Here is a 23,503-nt window from a genome sequence, read left to right on the forward strand (position 1 = left end):
ATCAAAGATGGCAGCATTCCATCTTTAGAAATAAATGCCCTCTTATTTGCAGAACTATGGACAAAAAAATTGGTTTCAATAGAGCTGCAAAAAAGGCTGGTTTACTTACACTGATATAAAGATACATACAGCTAGAGTTCAAGTAACTGAGCCCATGTTTAAATGTAGTTATAGCAATTTGAAAGTGCTTATACTAGCACAGCATTGTCCCATTTGACAGGAATTGTAGTCCTTCATTAAAAATACATTCTTAAGAGATCATGCCAATACTGTATTTTAGCCAGTTCAGTCAGTTATAACTGGTTTGCGTGCTTAATGAAGAAACAAAAACACTGGCCACAAGATTTCTTTTTCTTTTACCCAGTCAAAAGGCACAGCAAGTCAGTCACTGTGCATCATTTGCTTTACCACAACATACTTAGTAGGAAAACAGTAATACTGAATAAATTAAGATTATTCCTGTGGTCCAAAGTCTTACAGGATCAGCTAAGAAATCCATTGAGGGAAGGAAAACAGAACCAGGCAGAATCTCTCTTATCAGAAGAGCCAGGGATCTGAAAAGGAAAAAAAATAAAAAAACCAGAACCAATACTAGGTTACATAATTTTCTAAGTGAAGTTTCCAATGCCATTATATTTTACTGGGAAATATTTTAGTATTTAGTAATAGCTTAAGCGTGCTAGAATATTTTTACAACCGATCAAAAAACTCATAAGCAAAGGGATAAGAAGGAGGGATGAGGAGGATGACTTTGGAGTTCATTCTTTCACTCCACAAAATTATTGTACTACACAGTATGCAGATACTTTAAAGAATACAATTCTAAATAGTTTCTATACCTGCACTCTGTTGACTTTGGGGGCAAAATATAAGGAAAAAGAAGTTCAGTAAGTTTTCTTAAGTAGTGAAGTTCATCTCTTCGGCTTCTCAAAGCAACATGGAGTTCTGGTCCATATTCTTCTAAAGCAGCTTGCTGTAAAAATTCTGCATTTTTTACTGAAAGTAAAAAACAGTATTACAAGTTGTTTCAGCTTTTTCTTATTGTGAAATAAGAGGCGATTGCTTTTCATTTGAGCTAAAAATTTAATACTTTTAGTACATGTACAACTGCCAACGGGATACAATGTTGAAACTTTACAAAAGAACCTTGGCTTAGACTTTGAAGCCTGGCTATGTAAAAAGAAAACCTCACTGAAATAAGAATTCCTTCAACAAACAATTGTGGTTTGCATGGTTTCCAGAATGTTTCCTCATTTATAATTACTGAAGAACTCAACATCTTGATTCTTCTAAAAAACTGCATTGCCCAAAGTCTGCCTCTACTTGTTTTTTTTCCTGACCTCCTTCATGGTCTCCCATTTATTGGGCTTCTACTTATTGACTTGCCTACAACACAATTTGAAATCAACATAAACGTAAACTTTTATTCAATCCTGTTATATCTGTTTCCTGCTTAGAACATTTAGAAACAAATGTGAAGGAACATATATTTTAAACACAGCATAAACCAAACCAAAACCAGCATGGGGATCTGCAAGAGTGCTGCCTCTTATAAGTGGCTGTATGGAGTTGAAACAATACCTGCTTTATCAGATTAAAAACTATACATATTAATTAGAAGCAACAACGTTATATTCCTTCAAATCACTTCAAAGGCAAGAACTGAGCAGTAATAAATCACACCTAGCTGCACTAGCAATCCGGCACAGCTTCATACCTAATACATACCTGTTATCTAGAAGGTTAAAGCTTGTTTCCAGCATACTGAATTTAGTACAGAAGCCAGATAGCTTGTCCTTCACAACCAAGAACTATGAGTGCTATCAGCTGATATGCGGGATGCAGACATGTATATTGCCTGATAAATCTGCCTAGTTGGTGTCACTAAAAGCAGAGAGGAGGTACACACGCTCTGGGCAAGGACAAGTAATGAATCATGGAGGTGTCTGTGCAAATAGTGAGGAATTACTAACAGACGTAAGGGTAAGAACAGTAGGAAAAAAGGAAATGTCCCCTAAAGCAATCATCTGAAAAAGGATTTAGAAAACAAACAAACAGAAAAGGCTAGGCTCAACTAGCAACCAAAGCAAGGCCTGAAAGCTGCCTCTGAATCATGTATTACGGTGGCTGGTTTAGCAACACTTACTAGAAAGCACTAACAAAAGTCATTTTCAGCTGCTGCTTCACATATCTTCCCTTAGGGAACGAGTCTTTGCCTTTAAAACACTGAAGAAAATGGCTATATTTTCAATGCCGTACATTTAAAATACAGTTCTTTGCTGCTAAAGGAAAGTGTTTCCAACTCCTTCGCAGAAATCAAAGGAAATATGAAGTTTTGCATAAACAGCACTGCAAGATAATCTAGTATCTTGAAATTGTTGTTGTGCCATGAAAGACATCTAACATGATCTCACTATGTCTCGTTATTCATTACCCACTACTCGCAAGACCAATGGCATATATTTATGGATATCAAGCAGATATTTTGAGGGAAGGGAGGAAAGTTAATGACTCAGTGAAAGTAAACATCTATGCCTAGAAGTTGTATGAAACCACATTTAGTAGATACAGCTTTGTGGAACACACCCAGTGAAAAAAATAAAGATAACTATTTTCCAACAGCAAGTGTTCTGTTTTCCAAATATTCCTTCAATGTGCAGTTTTAATATAATTTTTAGATTACGCTTGTGAAAATATTTTTATTTGGATAATAATTAAATATGCTACTGCTCAAAATCTCTCCGTGGCTTATAAACATAAACCTAACTTTTCAACATATTGAACAACTCCACTAACTGCTCATGTTAGTGTGCAGATGTAAAATCATTCTAGCTGTAAGAGTTACAGTTACAGTACAGTGCACGGACATGCAAATCCTTTCTTTTATAACTGCTCATCTGGAATACAGAGGAAAAACTTCAAGAAGCATTGCTAAATGATCTTGATTGCTCTGAATAGACAAAAACCACATTCCTGTTTACCATATAGAGAAATTTAGTATTTTCAACATGGGGAAATGAAAAGCAAAACTGAGAGATTGTCTGTACTGTAACTTTTTCCCTATTTGTCTTTGCAACCTCCAGAAGAAAAAAGCAAAAGGGTCACTTTTTTTTTTTAAAGAGAAGGCAGTGAGGATGAAAAGATTTAGCAAATATAATAACAAACATGCAAAAAGAAACATTTATACTTGCGCTTTGAAACTGGCAATGTATTAAGTCTTTACCTTTCTGCCTGGCCTTGGCTATCACTTCAATGTGTTTCATTGCTGCCTTGAGCATTTTCTTTGTTACCACAGTTGGAATATCCACCTAAAGAATAGTTTTAAAATAAAAACAGAATTGTTCAGGTTTTTTTCCCCAAATTTATTACAGACAACAACTATCAAACATATTAATTTGCTTGTATGTCCCCCTTCTAACCATAAAATGAACCCTTAAGAAACAACCCATGAATTCGCTAGGTGAACTGACAGTATGCTCATTCTTCTGGGCAAAGCATACATACAACATCACGTAGAACTAAATACCATAAACAATACTGTTAACACATTTATTGTCAGCTTGTTCCCATTACGATTCTTCCATTGCAATAATTATAGTAATACAGCTGGATTTCCAAGTCACAGTATATGACACCTAGTTCTACATGAAGATTTGACCACCAACAAAAGCAAGTTAACTACGCGCTGCTTCTAGTCCTTGTGTACCTTAACCCTCAACAATCGTGTGCACAAGGACTAAAAGCAAAGTGAAAGCCTTCGCTCTATGTATATGCAGAAAAAAACATTCCAGCTCTGGTGATGGCAGAGCCAAAAGCAAGTTTGAGTTACTGAGGGAAGATAACAGTCAGTGCCAACAATGGTATCACGTAATCCTGCTCACAGGTTAAATGCTCCAGCCCCAACCATCATGGTGGCCCCTTAGTTGAGCTTGCTCCACTCTATTAACATCTCTTTTGTAATGGGGAGCCCCAAACTGGATGCAGTATCCTAGCTGCCATCTAAAGAGCAACAAGTAAAGGCAGATAATAATTTTCCTTGATCGATTGGCTCTGCTGCTGTTAATACAGCCCAGAATACTGTTGGCCTTCTTTGCTGCCAAGTACACACTGCTGGCTCATACTCAGCTTCCTGTCTACCATGGGGCTAGGTCCTTTGCAGCAGAGCTTCTCTCCACAGCCAGTCAGTCCCCAGCCTGTACAGTTTCAAGGGATTCTTCTTTGTCAGCTGCAGTAGTTTCCACAGAAACTTATCTAAAAACTGATTTACACTTTGCTTGCCCTTTATTTTAAGCAAGAGCAAAAGACATCTCAGAGAAGCGGAAACATGCAGTTGCAAATGTTCAAAATTCAAGACTTCTGAACATGTTTTTGTTCCTAATGGAGTTTGTCCCTCCTCAATACTAAGTCAAATAAAGACCTTAAGTAATGAAACAGAAGCATGTAAGTTCTTCTTGCCAGACAAGGAAAGAGACAGCGCAATTGCAAAGGCCAGAGCTGAGAGGAAAGTTGGTTTTTTATTCATTCCTACAAGGAGAACAGCATGTATCCCTGCACACTCCCCTGCAATATTTGAAGCGCACAGCTATGACCTGACCTGGCCAGCCCAGACAACCTAGTACAATTGACTAGAATTGCCTAAAAGTAACTAACTAAATTAAGGTCAACTCTTATTTACAAGCAAGTAGGAGCTTCTGCTCATCAATGGAAAACCTTGTCCTTTGGGACTCACATTTCAACAGTAATTTCAATAAATCAAGAGTTTCCTGTGGAACATAGGGATAGGGGAGTGTTTATTCCTGCAGAGGTAAGTCAAAGAGCACAGCAAGCAAATTGTTATTGACACCGTAGCAGACACTACTGACTTTTGACAAAAATTTCAAGCAGATGCAGGGCTATCTACACCACACCATACAAAGGGAAACCCTTCACTTTCCCTTCAAAACCTATAACCAACCCAGAAACGGCCACAACAAGGAAAATCCAGGTGTGAGAGAGAGAGAGAAGTATTTCAGCATACACTTAAGAGCTGACTGGCCTGAAGTGCTTGTTACTTTGTTCAACAACCACGCCTCAAAAAAATCCACCTAGGCAGCCTTAAACAGAAAACAAAGGAATTCTTTTCACTGAAGCAATTTGTAATTTTAAGTCTTTGTGCTGGTTTTGGCTGGGATAGAGTTAATTTTCTTTATAGTAGCTGGTTTGGGGCTATGTTTTGGATTTGAGCTGGAAACGGTATTGATAATACAGAGATGGTTTAGTTGTTGCTAAGTAGTGCTTATACTAAATCAAGGACTTTTCAGCTTCCCAATGCTCTGCCAGGTGCACAAGGAGTTGGGAGGGGACACGGCTGGGACAGCTGACCCCAGCTGACCCAAGGGATATCCCATACCATATGGCAGCATGCTCAGCATAGAAAGCTGGGGAAGAAGAAGGAAGGGGGGGACGTTCGGAGTGATGGCATTTGTCTTCCCAAGTAACCATTGCACGTGATGGAGCTCTGCTTTCCTGGAGATGGCTGAACACCTGCCTGCCCATGGGAAGTAGTGAACGGATTCCTTGTTTGCTTTGCTTGTGTGCGTGGCTTTTGCTTTACCTATTAAATTGTTCTTATCTGAACCCACGAGTTTTCTCACTTTTGCCCTTCTGATTCTCTCCCCCATCCCACCAGGGATAGAGTGAGAGAGCGGCTGTGTGGGGCTTAGTTGCCAGCTGGGGTCAAACCACAACAGTCTTATTCAAACGTAGAAGATTCTTTGGCAAAAAAATATAAAGATATAATCTTAAAAAAGGAAAAATAACAGTCTGGTTTTTTCTTATTGTCATGGTTTAGCCTCAGCTAAACCAGCCTCTTCCCCAGCATATTTTTTATGTGCACTACAGGGATGTTATCCCCCTCCACAGTACGTAAAAGTTTTGATTGGGCAGGGCCAGCTCGACTGGCAGATCCCCTAGTGCTAGGTGGCCTTTGCTAAGTGGCCATCCCAATGTCTGAATGTCCCACCACCCACTGCTCTCAGTGCAGTCTTTAACAGTCCATTGTATCGTTCGATTTTCCCAGAGGCTGGTGCATGATAGGGGATGTGATATACCCACTCAGTGCCATGCTCTTTGGCCCAGGTGTCTATGAGGTTGTTTTGGAAATGAGTCCCAGTGTCTGACTCAGTTCTGTCTGGGGTGCCATGTCGCCATAGCACTTGCTTGTCAAGGCCCAGGATAGTGTTCCGGGCAGTGGCATGGGGCACAGGATATGTTTCCAGCCATCTGGTGGTTGCTTCCACCATGGTGAGCACATAGCGCTTGCCTTGGCGGGTTTGTGGGAATGTGATATAATCGATCTGCCAGACTTCCCCATATTTATATTTCAGCCATCGCCCTCCATACCACAGAGGCTTTAACTGCTTGGCTTGTTTAATTGCAGTGCGTGTTTTGCATTCATGGATAACCTGTGCAATAGTGTCCATGGTCAACTCCACCCCTCGATCACAAGCCCATCTATATGTTGCATCTCCTCGATGGCCTGAGGTACCATGGGCCCACCGAGCTATAAATAATTCACCCTTATGTTGCCAGTCCAGATCCACCTGAGCCACTTCAATCTTAGCAGCCTGATCCACCTGCTGGTTGTTTTGCTGTTCCTCAGTGGCCCGACTCTTGGGTACGTGAGCATCTACACAATGTACTTTTACAACCAGGTTCTCTACCCGGGCAGCAATATCTTGCCACAACGCAGCAGCCCAGATGGGTTTGCCTCTGCACTGCCAGTTGCTCTGCTTCCATTGCTGTAACCACCCCCACAGGGCATTTGCCACCATCCATGTCTAAAGCCAGCTGGATGGCCTTTACTTCTGAAAATTGGCCCAATTCACCTTCTCCTTCAGCAGTTTCTACAACTTGTCGTATAGGACGCCATACAGCAGCTTTCCACCTCCGATGCTTTCCCACAATATGACAGGACCCATCGGTGAACAGGGCGCATTGCTTCTCATTTTCTGGCAGTTTATTATACAGTGGGCCCTCCTCAGCATGCATCACCTCCTCCTCTGGCAATATTCCAAAACCTTTGCGTTCTGGCCAATCCATGATTACTTCCAAGATTCCTGGGTGACTGGGGTTTCCTATTCAAGCCTGTTGTGTGATCAGTGCAACCTACTTACCCCATGTAGCATCAGCTGCATGATGTGTAGAGGGGACCCTCCCTTTGAACATCCAGCCCAGCACCGGCAGCCGGGGTGCCGGGAGGAGCTGTGCTTCAGTACCAACAACTTTCAAAGCAGCTCAAACCCCTTCGCATGCTGCCAATATCTCTTTTTCCAAATATTCTACTAATTTTTCAGGCTTTTGCACTTGTTCAGGGGTGATGTTCCAAAACACTGGAGGTGCCCACTGTCCTAGGCATTTGCCCATGCTATCCCACACACCCTGCCACTCATAACTATCCAGACTTGGGGCAGATCTCTGGATAGTATTCTTAAATTGTTTATTAACCTTAGCCAAAACCAAAACAATATTCCCAAGAAATACCAATAGAAGTATCTTAACTACCCAAGAATGTTCAAGGACAGTGTTTTAAGCTCAAGGACAGTGTTTTAATAACAAATCTCCCAGGCAAAACATCACTAATCACTGCAGAGCACAGCAAACTGCAAAAACCAACACTGACCTTTAACATGTACAGCAAAAAAATGAGCATGGCGCAGATCAGATAAACTAATATTGAGAACAGATGAATCAATATCGTGACCCACAACTGTTAAAAGATCTAAATTCCTTAATAGGCTCTGGTTAATCTGTTATTATCTCAAACTCTTTGGGCTCCACGTTGGGTGCCAAAAAGGACTGTCGTGGTTTAGCCCCAGTTGGCAACCAAGCACCACACAGCCACTCGCTCAGCCTCCCCCCCCAGTGGGATGGGGGAGAGGATCTGAACAGCGAAAGTAAGAAAACTCATGGGTTGGGATAAGAACAGTTTAATAATTGAAATAAAAAAAATAATAAAAAAAAATTGTAATGAAAAGGAAAACAACAAGAGACAGAGAGAGAGAGAAGAACAAAACCCAAGGAAAAAAACAAACAAAAGTGATGCAACCGCTCACCACCCACTGACCAAAGCCCATCCCATCCCCGAACAGCGACCACTGCCCCCTGGCCAGCTCCCCCCAGTTTCTATACTGAGCATGACATCATATGGTATGGAATAGCCCTTTGGCCAGTTTGGGTCAGCTGTCCTGGCTGTGCCCCCTCCCAGCTTCTTGCTGGCAGAGCATGGGAAGCTGAGAAGTCCTTGACTAGTATAAGCACTACTTAGCAACAACTAAAACACCAGTGTGTTATCAACATTATTCTCATCCTAAATCCAAAACACAGCACTGTACCAGCTACTACGAAGAAAATGAACTCTATCCCAGCTGAAACCAGGACACTTACACATAGTAGTTCCTGAATTTAAGAATTTTATCTCTGTTAGCTACAACTGTTGCTTTCAACCATTTAATAATAAATCAAAATCAAAGTACAGCTGGTTGGCAAAGGTATAAGACTACTTTATTTTGCAATCAGTGATGAATTTGTCCTCAAATGAGGTTATAAAGGACACTATATCAAAGCTGAAAGGCTATAAAAAATTCTGTCATAACCCTTTTCAGCTAATTACTGAAGCTTTAAACTAGGATTCCTAAAATGACAAAAAGTTGGTATTTTATTTGCAACTTGCATATCAACTCTGATTTCAACGCACATTTTCATTAGTATATGCATCACAGCTATTAGTTCAGGCTGTCTGAATCTGTATGTGAGCATGTGCACGCACAGAAGCAGTCGTTCAGCAGGAAAAAAGTATGAGCTGAAAGAAACAGCACAGCATGAGACACCATGCTCCCCTGCATGACTGAGCATGCCAAGTTTCAATTTTGTTCCAAAACACAAAGTTACTATGAGTATCTTCTTGCTTAAGATATCTGTACCACTTCACACACAGAGACAAAATAAATTACATTATTCTGTAGGACGGATACAAATAAATCTAAACATTTGTAAAGAGAAATGCATTTCTGTGATGGCCTTTATTTTATAGTTCCTCTGACAGTGCTTAATACTTGTACACGTCTTGAGTTTTTGTTGCACATATTGTCCACCCAGATACATAGGATTGAATATATTACATTTACTTCATTACTGTCAGAGGCAGATATGGTAAATTAATACTCTACTTAAAGATGCTAGAGCTGATCTGAGATAACATGATTAATACCTTATTACATGATCAATAGAAGAAACATCATCATTTTCTAAATCAACAATGGATCTACCAACAGTGCAACTAACACCTCCATGTATTACAACTCCAAATTAAATTTTAAGACCTTGCTCTAGATTTTCACTTTGAAAGATTTACTACACTTCCACACCTCCATATAATGTCTGCACTACACAGACATTTCCTAATCTTCCCCCGTGTTCACTTTAAAAAGCAACATGCTTGAGTTAGAGTAAACAAGAAAGTCATTTGGGTTTGATACATAACAAGGACAGAATCAAGCTGTTAATCAGTCATGACAGAGTACATGTACAACTTGTAGCTCAGGAAATATTGCTGTTACTGAGGGGAAAAAGGACACACATTTATGGTAGTTGCTCCAACAGAGGGGCCAGCACTGAGTAAATCTGGAAACTGAGTTAGCAACTCTTCCTGCTTAGAACAGCCAGAAATTTAGAAGCAGTTCCTCTAAAAGAGGCTTGAAGCACTTTACCAGAAAACAGAGTATATGTGCTAATATATTAAACACAGCAAATAAAAAAACGTGAATCTTTAGTCTTCAGAATGTTTAAGAACTACGTTAATATAAGAACCATACCTGTTTTAATTCTTACAGTAAGCTATTCACTTAATGACAGTATATTCTTTATAGACAGTGTAAGGACCTTACCTGCATTTAAAGAAGTCAAGCAAGCAGAAGCTATGAGAGGTACACTGCTAACCATTTTCTAAAAGTTCTTTTTCAATAATTCTCAAAATTGTTTCCACTTGGATTAAGTCACTAAAAGACAGCTAAAAGATCATCCCAAGGTTTTAATAATGCCTTGCACTGCTGTAAAAAATAAATCCATTTGCAAGAATCACAGAACCACAAAATGGTTTGGGTTGCAAGGGACCTTCAAAGATCGTTTAGCCAACCCCCTGCCACGGGCAGGGACATCTTTCACTAGATCAGGTTGCTCAAAGCCGTGTCCAACCTGACATTGAACACTTCCAGCAATGAATCTTCAAAGATGGTTTATAACCAGGAATGGGATAATCTCCAGAAGGAGGGAACAGATAACGCAAAGAAGAAATTTAGATGGAAACTGCCTATACTCTCTGTAAGACTGACTTTGAAATCATCATTTAAAAAAAAAAAAATTAAAGAACTCGCTACAGATGGATATGTTATTTCTGATGGAAAAACAACGTTAATACCTTTAAGTCACCTTACCTTGTGAATTCTCCGAACTAATACAGATGCAAAAAAACGCAGCGTGCCTCTCAGTTCATCCACTGAGGATTCATCATCAGTAATATTTCTGCAGTGTTGTAAAGCATGTCATGTAAGGAAACAGAATAAAATACATTTATATTAATCCAACCACAATACATTTGGCACTACTAAAAGCTGGAATAAGAACATTCACCTGTGACAATTCAACTGGTATTAGTTGAAATGAAAGCTACCAAGTGTGGGCAGATTAAGCAGTCTTCTCTTCTAGTAAAATACACAGCATTTCCACTATGTTTGTGCACACAACAATAGCTCAAGAAATATGTCAGTAAATTGGAATTATATACTAATTCCTGCTCTAATATACTGTCTGTATGATTTTGACTGAGTAAAATCTAATTTAGTTTCCACATATGTGAATGTTTCCTAGTTCAGTGGCATGAAGTGAAACTGAATTAATATCAACAAACCCTTTGGAATAAGAGTACTGCAAGCACATACCCCAGTTAAGCTAGTCAAAATTGGATTTTCCGTATTGCATACTACAAGACCTTCTACACGCGAAGATTTCAAATAATTTTCTTCTGTTTTAGTACAAATCTGGCTTTGTTAGCCTCTTTTGTTTAAGTTTTATTATAAAATTGGTAGTTTCTCATGTAGCTTTTAATGAAATAGGTACATCCCTTGTATTTCAGCTCAGCCTCTTCCAATAGAAAACTTTCATTGGTATTGTTTCAACAAGTTCTAAAACTTAGATGCCATTTAATACGATAATATTCTCTTTTTTAAATATAAAATTGAGCCTATTTCTGGTCTAAACAGAGACTGCCATTTCCTAGAAGGGGAAAGAAAGCATAGCACAGGAAACCAACAAATGACAGAACTTATTTTTTGAAAAGTTGATCTACTTTTGATGTAGCATGAAACGTGAAACCATCAATTACAAAGAAAACAAAACAAGAACCTCAACCTATAGCCCCTTGGAACAGAATTTAAATTATTTAATGTGGTTTTTGCTTGGAAACAAAGAAATAAAGAAGAATTTAAACAGATTCCCAAATCACTATGTCAAATATCATCTAAACTCATTATCTGGCTTGCCAGTTTGCATCTGCTGCAATAAAGGATGTTCAGTGAAAAATCATGGTAAAAATACTTCAAGTTGATTCAGAAAGAAAAATACCTAATTCCATGTCTGTTTTGGGAATCTGAATGAAAATGGGAAAAACACTAAATCTTAGATGTAGAAACTGCAACTAAACTGAGTGGAAAGAGAGACCATGATAACAGCATTCCACAAAATGCAACAGAAAGAATAAAAATCTACAAGCATTTAAGCATATATGGACATTAGAGTATAACTAAAGATATTGGTAAAACTGCGTTATATAGCTGAGTAATGACACAAAGAAAGTTACATCTGGCTTTAGCTAATGATCATATGTAAAAGCCATCACAGTTTTCAGTAATAAATGAGTTTGCATATGTAGTAAATGCAAACATTACTTGCATTAAAAAAAAAAACCAGTACAAGCAACAACAGTACATTTGAAAAATAAAAATTTTATGCCTATAACATCATTTTACATTATTCAGCATCCGATTTTTTAAAGCGACGTTAGCCTGGGTTATATAGCATTCAAATGCATGTTGAAGATGAACTGCTAGGTACAGATACAGGTGACCTGACGGTCAAAGTATGCAACTAATTGCATGAAAAAGCACCTCAAAGAAAGCGCTTGGCATAAGGAATACACCATCCTCCAACAGCTAATCATACGCAAATAAGGATACTGTAGGGGAAGGTTTGGTTTGTTTTAAGATCAGCAGCTGACATTTTGGAAGCAATATGGTTAGCAAACACCCACACTGTCAAAGGAAGCCAAGGGATTAGCAAACAAATTGTATGACTCTATTACTAGTATTTGACAGACAACAAGATACATAAAGAAATTTGGACCAAGAAGTTATTTTACTGACACTTGGATAACCAAGTATCTTGCCTAATTCTACTTGGACGTGACTTTGTGCCACGTAGTTTCATAACACACCATAGGTTTGCAAAAACATTCTTTTAATCACCAGCAGACTGAAGAATGGTGAAAAAAACATCAAGAACCTGTGAAATCTCAAATCTCTAGTGACACAGTGGAAGGTCCAAATAACTCGCTTGGAAACATTTCAAAAATTGGCTGCCTTTTTCCAGAATTTGAGGAAAAACTTAAACACACAACTGTCAGTATAATGGAGAGATTTACTAAAAGAAAAAGGCTACGTCTGTTAATTGTAAACAGTTGCCGAGTCCGATGTCTCAAAAGAGATACACCCAACTGCTACTGCATGCAAAGTCTTACAGGATCTACTGATAAATGAAAACCATATACAAATACCGAAGTGGGCTTTGTTTTTTCCCTGTGTGTCAATTATTCTCACAAAGTTTGGCCAACTCCTATCAAATAGGTGAAGAAAATAAGTTGCAAGCTAATAAAACTGTAAAGCTATGGTTTGTAACTCAACAAAAATCCTGAATTTTTCTTGCATTACTTGCATTTAAAATAGAAGCAGCTCCATGTGTGAAAACATTGGTTTTAGTCACTATCAAAGAAAAATGTTTTCATAGTAATGCATTACAAAAATGTAGTAATTACTGGATTCTAATCTGAGAAAACTGGAGTTGCAGTAGCATCAATGACCAAAAAAATTCAGTAAGCATAGTGACTCATTCAAACTTTAAACTCTCCTATTTGAAATTAGGTTGGTATAAGCAAGATATACAGTTTTATTGTACAGCATGCAGCATAAGCAATAGACTCAGACCAGTGTTTTGTAGCTCTGCAAACTTGGATTACTTACAACTATGCTCTATTCTTCTCATATAGTTGAAAAAATTCTTAACACACAAATATTTAAAGATAACCAGCATAAATACTTTGAAAAATACCATACAAAAATTGCACATAGGTATAACTACCTATTTCAGTAGAGTTCATTGGATTTTAAGTACTAATCTTCATTCAGCTAAACTGATGCAAGTTTAGGGATGTCTGCCTCTAAATTTTAACCTGCTAATAAAATATTACAAATTCTTACACAGTTTATTAATGAAACAAACATAAAACACAGCTTTTCCCTGCTTATAGCACTTTATTTCCTGAGCAATAAATCTATGATTTTATCTTGCAATGTACATTTCTGGTAAGAGTTACACTGCCCAAGCTTCTGAGTGAGGTAAGTCATGTTACCTCTCTAATGTCCAGAGTATGCAAGGTGCTGCAAGGTATCATCAGCTGACAGGGCACAAAAAATACAATACAATTTAAAAAAAAAAAAAGAGAGAGAGAGAGGTAGCTTCTGCACCAATTCCATTCCCTTGAAAGCGGGGCAGCTAGCATAAGGAATTATGCCCAGACTTTTCTGCAAGGGAAAGCAGCAAACTGTTTTACTAACCTAGTCTGGCAAGTCTGAGTTGCCTGCTGGTGGTTACCCACACTGCTAAATAAGGATAGTCTGCATGCAAAAGCTTCTGATTTGGCTCTCTGAAGAATTATCCAGAGTCAGTGAGGTTTGTTAGCTCAGAAAAAACATTTCATGAATGCAGGAGTCCTTTCTCCAGGGTAAGCTGAGCTATACAAACAGTGAGGGTACACCTAAGTAGGAAAAGTCAGAACTAACATGCTCTACGAGACAGACCTCAAACAGCTGCACACAGACACAGTTCAGGCCTCCCTGCACGACTGTTGCTAGAAATACAGGAAAGCACAGAAACACCTGAATGTCTAGAGGGAATGAGACCAGATCTGACATTACCACTGTTAAGCTGAAACCAGTAAGCCTTTCAGGACCAAGTTGTTTCCTGAAGAGTTACTCAGATACCATTGCACTACAGCTCACTGAACTCCCAGTATTTCAGGTTCATGGAAAGCTTATTAGGTCTGATAAGCATGGTATGAATTTATGGAGCTAGTTCAAAATCCGGAGGTGCAGCCGTGTAAAACTAAAGACAGTGCAGGAACATCTATACAGCTCACCAGAGGGCAAGAAGTAGCAGAATCTAGGCTGGCTGGGTCCATACCAAGTATATTTTGCACTGCACTTCTAACAATGCATATTACTATCCCCACCATATGATGTATTCCAGACTTCCACCATCTTGGGTGTCAGAGGTGTAAGCAATATGCAGAATCCAAGTTTCCTTGTCAGTCCAAAACAAAGACACCAAAGACACCTTCCACCAGCCAAAAAATCCTATCTAATTTCAAATTATGAAATACAGAAGATGGTTCCCTTATATTTGTTACTTTATCAAACAGCTCAACGGAACATGCTCTAGTTTTCTGTATTTGAAAGTTAAAAACCTTGAGTTTTCCAACCTGTTCATTCACAATACACGGTGCTAAAGCTCCCTCTGCTGTTTGCATAAGCAGTTAAGTTTTATACTTCAGTGTATTAATCACACAAAGACAGATGCGAGACATGCAGATATTGGCCACAATTAAAAACCAATCAGCCAAAGAAGTCTGCCCAGAAAATTTTAGATGCCAAAGAGACAGAAAAAAACCAAGCATAGAGTAAAAGAAAAAAAGTATAAATTTATTTTAGCACAAAACTGAACCTTTCCATCCAATGAAAAAGTCAAATTCAGAATTAAGGCACAATTTTGTTTTAACACATTGATGTCAGCATGATCAATTAAAAATATTTTCAGTATCTTCTTACAAAATACTCTGAAGCACTAATTAATATATAAAGGTACAAGGCAAAAAAAAATTATCTGTAGTCTTTTCTTTATACACTATTTTAAAGTTATTTACACAGTAGTAGTCTATGCAGCTCAGCATAACCACTCACAGCCTTAAAACTCAGAAAATCAACAGATATTCTGCAAGAAGGTGGCCACAACATGTATTCAAAACACCTTTTCTATATTAATTAAAAGTGGAATTTTTGTTTAAGAACTGTATTTTTTTTTTTTTAAAGCAATATGAAAGATCAGTATGCTTCTAATCTGGAAATAAATTTCTGGGGGGTTTTGAGTTTTTACACAGGTTTTAATTAAACCATATGTACTTCCAAGGAAGAGTTACCAGAAAATTAACATATAAAAATGAATAATCTAAAAGTGTTTTTAAGATAAAATACAAATTTCAGAACCACCTCTAACATGCCTAAATTATTAAAGATCTGTTCTACTCTCCTAAGAGACAATCAATGATGAAACTGGAGCACTTAAAAGTATGCTTTATATTTTACTAAAGAAACAGAAATGTTTATTTTCAGATTACTATTTCTTATACAGTTTGACAGGTATTTATGATATTTGAGAATAGTAACTTTTAGGTAAAGCTCATACCTGTACCATGGATAAATAAAGTTTTCCAGCACCAACTCGAGCACCTGTGCGGAACAAAGACAACCATGTTACAAAAAAAACAGTTTACCATAAATCTTTGTTAGAAGAGTTAAAAACACAAACACCTTCCAAAACTCATAGAACATAATTCATACATCATAAAACTTTAACGTACAAATGTGTACATTGCGATCCTATTGTGAGATCAAACATTTTGCATAATAATCAGTACTTTGGGCAGATAGCAACAAAGTGATCATTTCATCAGATATCAATGTGAAACGGCTGCCACTAGGACTACCGCCAACATGAAGCACAGTGCCATGGCCACTGTTAGGCGAATGCTATGAAAAATGTAATCTTACCTCAAACAGCTTTTGCCTAATTTTCCCGGTCAGTCCCTGTTCTTTTCTGATGTAGCGTGGAGTCTCCCACAGACACAGCCACCCATCCTACACTTACATACACCTCCATCCCTTTTCATCCAAACCTCCACCTTTTCCAACTCTCCCTCACCTTCCAAGTGGGACAGTTGATCCTGTATGCTCACTGCTCACAAAGAATGCAAAAGAAGAATCCTAAAAAGCAATTTCTAGGAAAGCCATTCTCCTTTCTCCACATCCTGCACTGCAGCTTTCAACAAAGCCAGCCATCTCCCGCACTTCCCCAAGTCTTTGCCCTACATGTATACTTATGGCCTTCTCTCTCCTGTTCCTAGCCCCTGTATATCTCACCTACATGGATCTCTGTAGGAGAATCTTTTCCACCCTTTCCATCAAACCTGTTCCTCACAGGCCAAGCCCATGGTTGCCTTTTCCATGCCAGAAAACCTGGGTTAATCAGGAAGAACCAGTGCTGTTGAAGCCATGTCACAGGCACACCCCGGTTTGGCTTGGCTTTCAACGTCACAGCAGGGAGGGAGGCAGGGGTTCAATCAACGGACTGTTGACCTGTTCAATCAATGGACTGCCACCACCACATACACAAGGTGCACTGCTAGCCAGACTGCAGCGTGGGCACCTCTCCTTACACTTACATCAAAGTTTCAAGTAACTGTTACAGTCCTTGCACCATGATTAGCAAAAAGAAAACTTCTGAAGGGGAGGGGAAACGTCAGACAGTGCCAAGAAAAGGAAACATGAGGAAGGAGAAGGAATGATGAAATTTGCTTGAGATTTCTCCTCCTTCGCTATAACCCTAAGATATACTCCACATTACCGTCTCCTGTTGCAGCCTATCCCTCAGTTGGAATCACTGCTTTAGAGATCAGTTTGTGCTTAGCAGCATCAATGCGGATCAGGGTAGTAAGAGAGAATATGTGTGTTGCTACGTGAGGCTGCTGTGCTGTATTCTATAGAAGGAAAGGTTTTGCAACAGAAGTCCCTGTGTTCAAAGAAAAACGTAAAATCTGTTTGAAAGGAAAGCTGAATGTAACAGCTGATATACAAGTGTCATTTATAGAAGTAAGTATTACTCCTCTTACAAGATTTGCTGCTGCACTCATTCACACTGTGTGCACTGCAAGAATTCAAGACTTGCTAAATTTATACTATCTTTAGGGCACTACATGCCTCTGCTCTACTCATGAATATAAAAGCATGCTCAGTAAAATGCACACCACAGCCTTTTAAATTCCTCTCAATTCTTCAGACTCGAGCAGTTGATTAATACTCTTTTTCTGTCTTCACTACTAAGAATATCGCCTACTCAAACTTTATAAAGTACTCTCCCTTTTGCAATTGTTCCATTTCAGTGATTTTCCTCCCTTTGTTTTTAAGGGTGAAGGAGACATTTTGTTCCTTCACCCTCTCTCTGTAGGGATGTTTTCCAGTTTGGGATAGCTTTAGATGTCTGTGTTGTAGACCAAAGTAATCGATGCCTTTCCTCCTACCCCTAAGCACTATATCAGTAATAGATCTTAAAACTGTAATATGATCATGTGTTGATGATGGATGGGTCAGCTAAATGTCGCCTCCCTGTCCCCCACCCCCAAATCTCATATTTCCATTAAATGCGGGGTGGAAGGGTGGGGGGAGATGACAACAGATGTTTTACTTCCCAGGCCAGAAGAGATCAAGAAATCCCAGAGAATCTTCTTTGGAAGTTAATCTTCAGACAACGGGAGGGAGATCACATTCAGCTCGAGTCAGCAAACACAGACTATTAGCCTTAAGAGGTATAGATCAGACTACTCAAAACGATTTCCCTGATGCCTTCCATAGCACTGCCAGTATATAAACCACCAGTTTACTCCATAGAAATATCAGTCTCGCAGGTATTGCAACATTATTTTTGTTCATACAGAGTTTCTAACAAAATAAACTACTTTCAGGGCTCAAACCGCAGACTCTTTCAAAGAAGTGTCTTTCAAAAGCAAAGGCCTGCAGAAAAATCCATACTGTGCATCTACATGTTAAAGGATCCCTTTTCTTTCTTCCTCCACTTTTGCTATGTGCCTCCCCATCAACAGCAACGACAGCAGACCATCTTCTGCTCGGAGTGGAAAGTGCGCTTGGACGGCCTTCAAGCACAAGACAGCGTACTCAAAGGGAGTACAATGCACTGAGGAGTGCACTGTAAGACCTTCCTTTATCCATGACTACTACTTTAGAACTGAAAGCCTGTGCATCAGGCATATGCCACTGCAATTTCAGTTCATCAGCTGCTAACTTAACTTAGTGGCACTCTCTTCTCCTGCAGTCCAGAGGCTTCTAAAGCTACTAGAAGAATTGTTTCCCACAGTGAGAGATCTCGTTCTTACTGCTAGCTAAGCAAAACATGCATGGTTCTGAGAATCATCTTCCTGTGGTTATTAAATCAGCAAGGAAAGAAGGAAAGATGCAAGACCCGATGACCCATCCCACACTGGGTAAGGTCTCCTTGAGATTCATCCCATGTTTGTAGTAACTGACTTCCACTTGAACCATTTCACAGACTTGCCAGTGTTTCTCTTGTTATCTCCTGCTTCCACAGCCACACTGTAAGTAAGGGCTTTATGGTAACGCTTCCATGGGACAATGCCATGCAGATAATCCCACCAGCCAAAGGCCTAAAGGCAGTATGCACAGAGACAGACAACTAACTCAAAATACACTTGAAGTCCACATATTGGTCCTGATATCGGAAGTCAAGACACATTCTACTAGAACTAAAGTTCTCTGTATGGCCTTAATAAAAAATGCCTTGATCCTGGACACACAGAAAGCAGTCCCTATTTGCACATATACTAAACACATGGCATAGCAGAGGCAGTTACGTATGATGCTCCATTGCACCAAACCGCTGTACTGAAGCTAAGAGACAACTACCATGTGAAATCATCCATACTGCAAAATACAAGCACGCAAGGAATAATAAGCAATTGACTCCAAGTAACTGGAGTTCAATGCGTACAGTCCATGCAGTTTTCCCATGAACCCTATGAGCCCTCCAGACTATATCACTGTGATTCTGTAACTCAGAAAAAAACCTGTCACATCATCCACTGCACTTTCATAAAGCACTAGGAAAGCAGGACATGTGTACCCACTTCCATTCCAGCAACACCAACAATATTATTCAAGCTCAATTGCTCACACTACGCACACATGCCAACAGAATAGATAGGACATCTCAAAGAATGACAGCTAATGATAAGCAATTTCCTTTTCTGTAAAGTATTATTCTCTAGTTTGAAATACAAATGATGAGTCATTTCATTTAAAGCCTACATATTTTTCAAGCATTTTGCAAAATGACTGGTTCTACTATGTGTGAAGAGTTTTGAATTGGAAAGAGATTACAAGTGTAAAACCAAATACAGCAGGTAGCAATATAAGCAGCAGCTGAAGAAAAAACAAGGAGAAATTATTTTCTAGCATGCACTGCAACACTGCAAGCTAGTCAGACTATTGCTGCCGAGACAAGCGTTCTGTGGACTGCCATAGAACGGACCCCTGTTGTCAGAACTGTAGAGCTGAGGGATGAACGATTCAGCAGCAGGTCAGAACTACCAGGCTGAATTAGATTAGAAAGGAGCAAGGATTTGATAAGTAAACCACAAGAACAATTTGAAAAGCCTTAAAAGACTGTACAACTAGATAGCTGAGACTGCTTCCTGAGGGTAGAACAAGCAATTCCCAATAAGAAAGCATGCAGGCCACTGTGTTGCTATGAGAGTTCAGACAATTCAGACAATAACTGATTTCTTGTCATGCATTTGTCCATTCCTTATTTTCTTCTTTTCTTCTTTTTTTGGAATGGACAAATGCATGAAGAAAAGAAGAAAAAAAGAAAAGAAGAAAAAAAGAAAAGAAGAAAAAAAGAAAAGAAGAAAAAAAGAAAAGAAGAAAAAAAGAAAAGAAGAAAAAAAGAAAGAAGAAAAAAAGAAAGAAGAAAAAAAGAAAGAAGAAAAAAAGAAAGAAGAAAAAGAAAGAAGAAAAAAAGAAAGAAGAAAAAAAAAAAGAGAAAAAAGAAAGAACAAAAAAGAAAGAAGAGAAAAAAGAAAGAAGAAGAAAAAAGAAAGAAGAAAAAAGAAAGAAGAAAAAAGAAAGAAGAAAAAAGAAAGAAGAAAAAAAGAAAGAAGAAAAAAAGAAAGAAGAAAAAAAGAAAGAAGAAAAAAAGAAAGAAGAAAAAAAGAAAGAAGAAAAAAAGAAAGAAGAAAAAAAGAAAGAAGAAAAAAAGAAAGAAGAAAAAAAGAAAGAAGAAAAAAAGAAAGAAGAAAAAAAGAAAGAAGAAAAAAAGAAAGAAGAAAAAAAGAAAGAAGAAAAAAAGAAAGAAGAAAAAAAGAAAAGAAGAAAAAAAGAAAAGAAGAAAAAAAGAAAAGAAGAAAAAAAGAAAAGAAGAAAAAAAGAAAAGAAGAAAAAAAGAAAAGAAGAAAAAAAGAAAAGAAGAAAAAAAGAAAAGAAGAAAAAAAGAAAAGAAGAAAAAAAGAAAAGAAGAAAAAAAGAAAAGAAGAAAAAAAGAAAAGAAGAAAAAAAGAAAAGAAGAAAAAAAAAAGAAAAAAAGAAAAAAAGAAAAAAAGAAAAGAAGAAAAAAAGAAAAGAAGAAAAAAAGAAAAGAAGAAAAAAAAAAGAAAAAAAGAAAAAAAGAAAAAAATGCTGGTCCCATACTCAAGTCAAGAACCTGAGAACTTAAGAATTAGAGAAAAATTTGTGAGATCAACAGACAGCAGCTTGATCCACTAAGGCATTTCTTTCACAATGTTGACCAAGAGTAGCTAAGCACCTTTCCGCAGATTTGACTTGCAACCATGCCTCACATAGCAAAAATGAGATTGTAAGGAAAGAGCCAAGTTCATTAACTGAATAATAGAATTAAATTCTCCTTTATACAATCCATAACACCTGAAATTATATACAACATAAAATTGACCAACAAATATCACATCCTAATTCAACAAGAAAGAAAACATTGGGGAAACTAACATAAAGCACAAGGGATTAGAAACTGGAAACAAAATTATACTTAACATCACTGCACTATTTTTGCACAGAATACAGCACAAACTATCAAATATTGATAGATGCATGGCTGAGGCAGTTTAGAGTTCAACTATAATAATAAACATAAATAAAGGGGGCAGGAAAGTCCAAGCACAGGTTTTTCTTACTGTTCTAAACCACGTACAGAAGCTAGATAACCAAAACAAGGCTGTAAAAGATTAAGAATTTGCAAAGTGAGACAAACTGTCATCACAATCCAAGAGAGAAAAATCCGTACTTGTGAGAAAAACTTGCATTTCTTCTGATTCAAGTGTGTATTAAATTATTCTGTTAGCACTTGAAAACAGAAGCTTAAAGACTATACAACTGATTCAAATTAGAAACATTTGGAAATGAGAACGTTGCCAAAATTCTTCAACCTGCAAAGGAAGAACTAGAAAAACTAATCCAGAACAAAAAAATCCCAGAATTATTCCAAGTATTTGAAGAATCTCCTTTTCAGAAGCAGGCTGCACTCCACATTCCTTTGGAATCTCATTAATCTTAATTCAGTTCTCACTGCATCAGGTTACCTCTAATGTATGACTAACCCACAAAAGCAAATAAGAGCAGTCTCTCCTTCCAACCCTACACAGGCTATCCAATTCCAGGCACGCATTACATGCTGCATCCCCAGAGCAATTGATCAAGAGGAAGATGGTGTGGGCAGAACCCCTGCTACCCTTTTAACCAGTACAGAAGAGTTGCAATGGGGAACAACGCGATGAGATTTCTCATTCCAAACAGTATCCTACACAAGTGAAAATAGTGGCTCAAACAGACTGCCTGTTTGGGTCCATCAAAGATGATTGCCCTGGCTCACTGCCCCAGGAAGGTACAGAGCTTGGGTCTGGCACTTCCCTCTATTTAAGTACCCAAAGAAAAAGAAAGAAATGAGGAACACGGCATAGATATACAAAAGCCGTGTCTACGCTACTAAATAAAGCAGGGCCAGGGACATGCCACTGAAGTAAAAATAAACAGCAAAGAAAAGCCCACACCACTTTGGTAATGGCAGAACTACAGCAAGAGCAACCAAATACAAAATGCCAATGTGTAGCAACATATCTTAAAGATCACTCTTAGAAGATAACTATGGTATCTACTCCTATCTCTTATGAATAACATACTACAAAGAACTTTTTTAGCATTAAATTCCCATTTAAGCTAGACAGGAAAATTTCCAGTTCTTCAGCATTTACCACATCCTTTGGTAAACTGTCACAGCTATTTGCTACCCAAAATTCTAAAAATATTACATGCATAGAAGCATTTATTTTACATTCTATTATTAAAACAAGAGGTTTTAAAAAATAAGCCTATTGAAATGATATTCAGTAATACTGTTATTTTAATACACTTGAGCCAAAACTTATTAAAAAAAGGTAATAGATTAAGTAATTTTAAAACAATAAATGTTTGCTTCTGAAATTGCAGAGGAAGTTACTACATTAAACCAAAGGAAGTCAACAAGTTGTTATCTGTGTTTTTTTTAAAAACATTCCTCAACTCTCCATCCCTTTCTTCCCTTAAGGTTTTCATTCTTTTGCTACCCTTGCTGTGGGCCATGCCTGGGACACCATCACGCAGAGCTGAATTAAAGCATTAGCTTATACCACAAACGTACGCAGCTTTGACTTCATACACCATGTTGTTAACTGCAAGAGCTGACACACAAGAATATTCTCATTTCTGACATGCCAATTGTTCATCCTCCTACTACAGAACTCCAAAGTTGGAATTCTAAATAAATGGAGATTAAGCTACATATGTGTTTGCGTATTTTCCTAGCTTTAAAAAAAGGACAAAAGAGTATCTATTTAGCTGCCAATATATTTCATCAACTACCAATCAAGGAAAAAAAAACCCAAACCCAAAGGAAAATTGCTCTTCAGATAGCTCTTTTTAAAGAGAAAAGAACAAAACAAAATTACTGATTTACAGTCTTACTAAAAAACCAGGTATTTATGCTGCTATTCTTTAAGTAAATCCACTAATTTATTTTTTAGACAGATTTTGTTACAGCTCTGTGTGATGATTTTAAATAGCTACCATCACATTATCATTTTCATTACAACAATCTTGTAGCTGGAGCAAACCATCTCTTAACCTCCACTTCAACAAACTAAGCAGGCTGAAATCCTTAACTTTTTGAGAATCGGACATGTTCAATTACAACTTTTCTTTCCTATATACTTCCCAATTTAGATGTTTCTTCT

At 38.0% G+C, this 23,503-nt stretch overlaps 1 protein-coding gene across 3 annotated transcripts in view; it reads right to left on the reverse strand.

Annotated features, from left to right (window-relative positions):
* The window catches only part of SNX14 (sorting nexin 14), a 72,360-nt gene that overhangs the window by 36,141 nt on the left and 12,716 nt on the right, over positions 1-23,503 (reverse strand). For all 3 annotated transcript variants that reach the window (XM_072855406.1, XM_072855405.1, XM_072855407.1), the window contains 5 exons: positions 15,823-15,866; positions 10,470-10,557; positions 3,224-3,308; positions 840-996; positions 479-554 (listed from right to left, as the gene is read on the reverse strand). In XM_072855406.1, coding sequence (XP_072711507.1) covers positions 479-554; positions 840-996; positions 3,224-3,308; positions 10,470-10,557; positions 15,823-15,866 — 450 coding nt within the window. The remainder of the gene's footprint in view (positions 1-478; positions 555-839; positions 997-3,223; positions 3,309-10,469; positions 10,558-15,822; positions 15,867-23,503) is intronic.

The sequence above is a fragment of the Ciconia boyciana genome, chromosome 3 (genome assembly GCF_034638445.1).
Source record: "Ciconia boyciana chromosome 3, ASM3463844v1, whole genome shotgun sequence".
In the NCBI taxonomy this organism is placed as follows: domain Eukaryota; kingdom Metazoa; phylum Chordata; class Aves; order Ciconiiformes; family Ciconiidae; genus Ciconia; species Ciconia boyciana.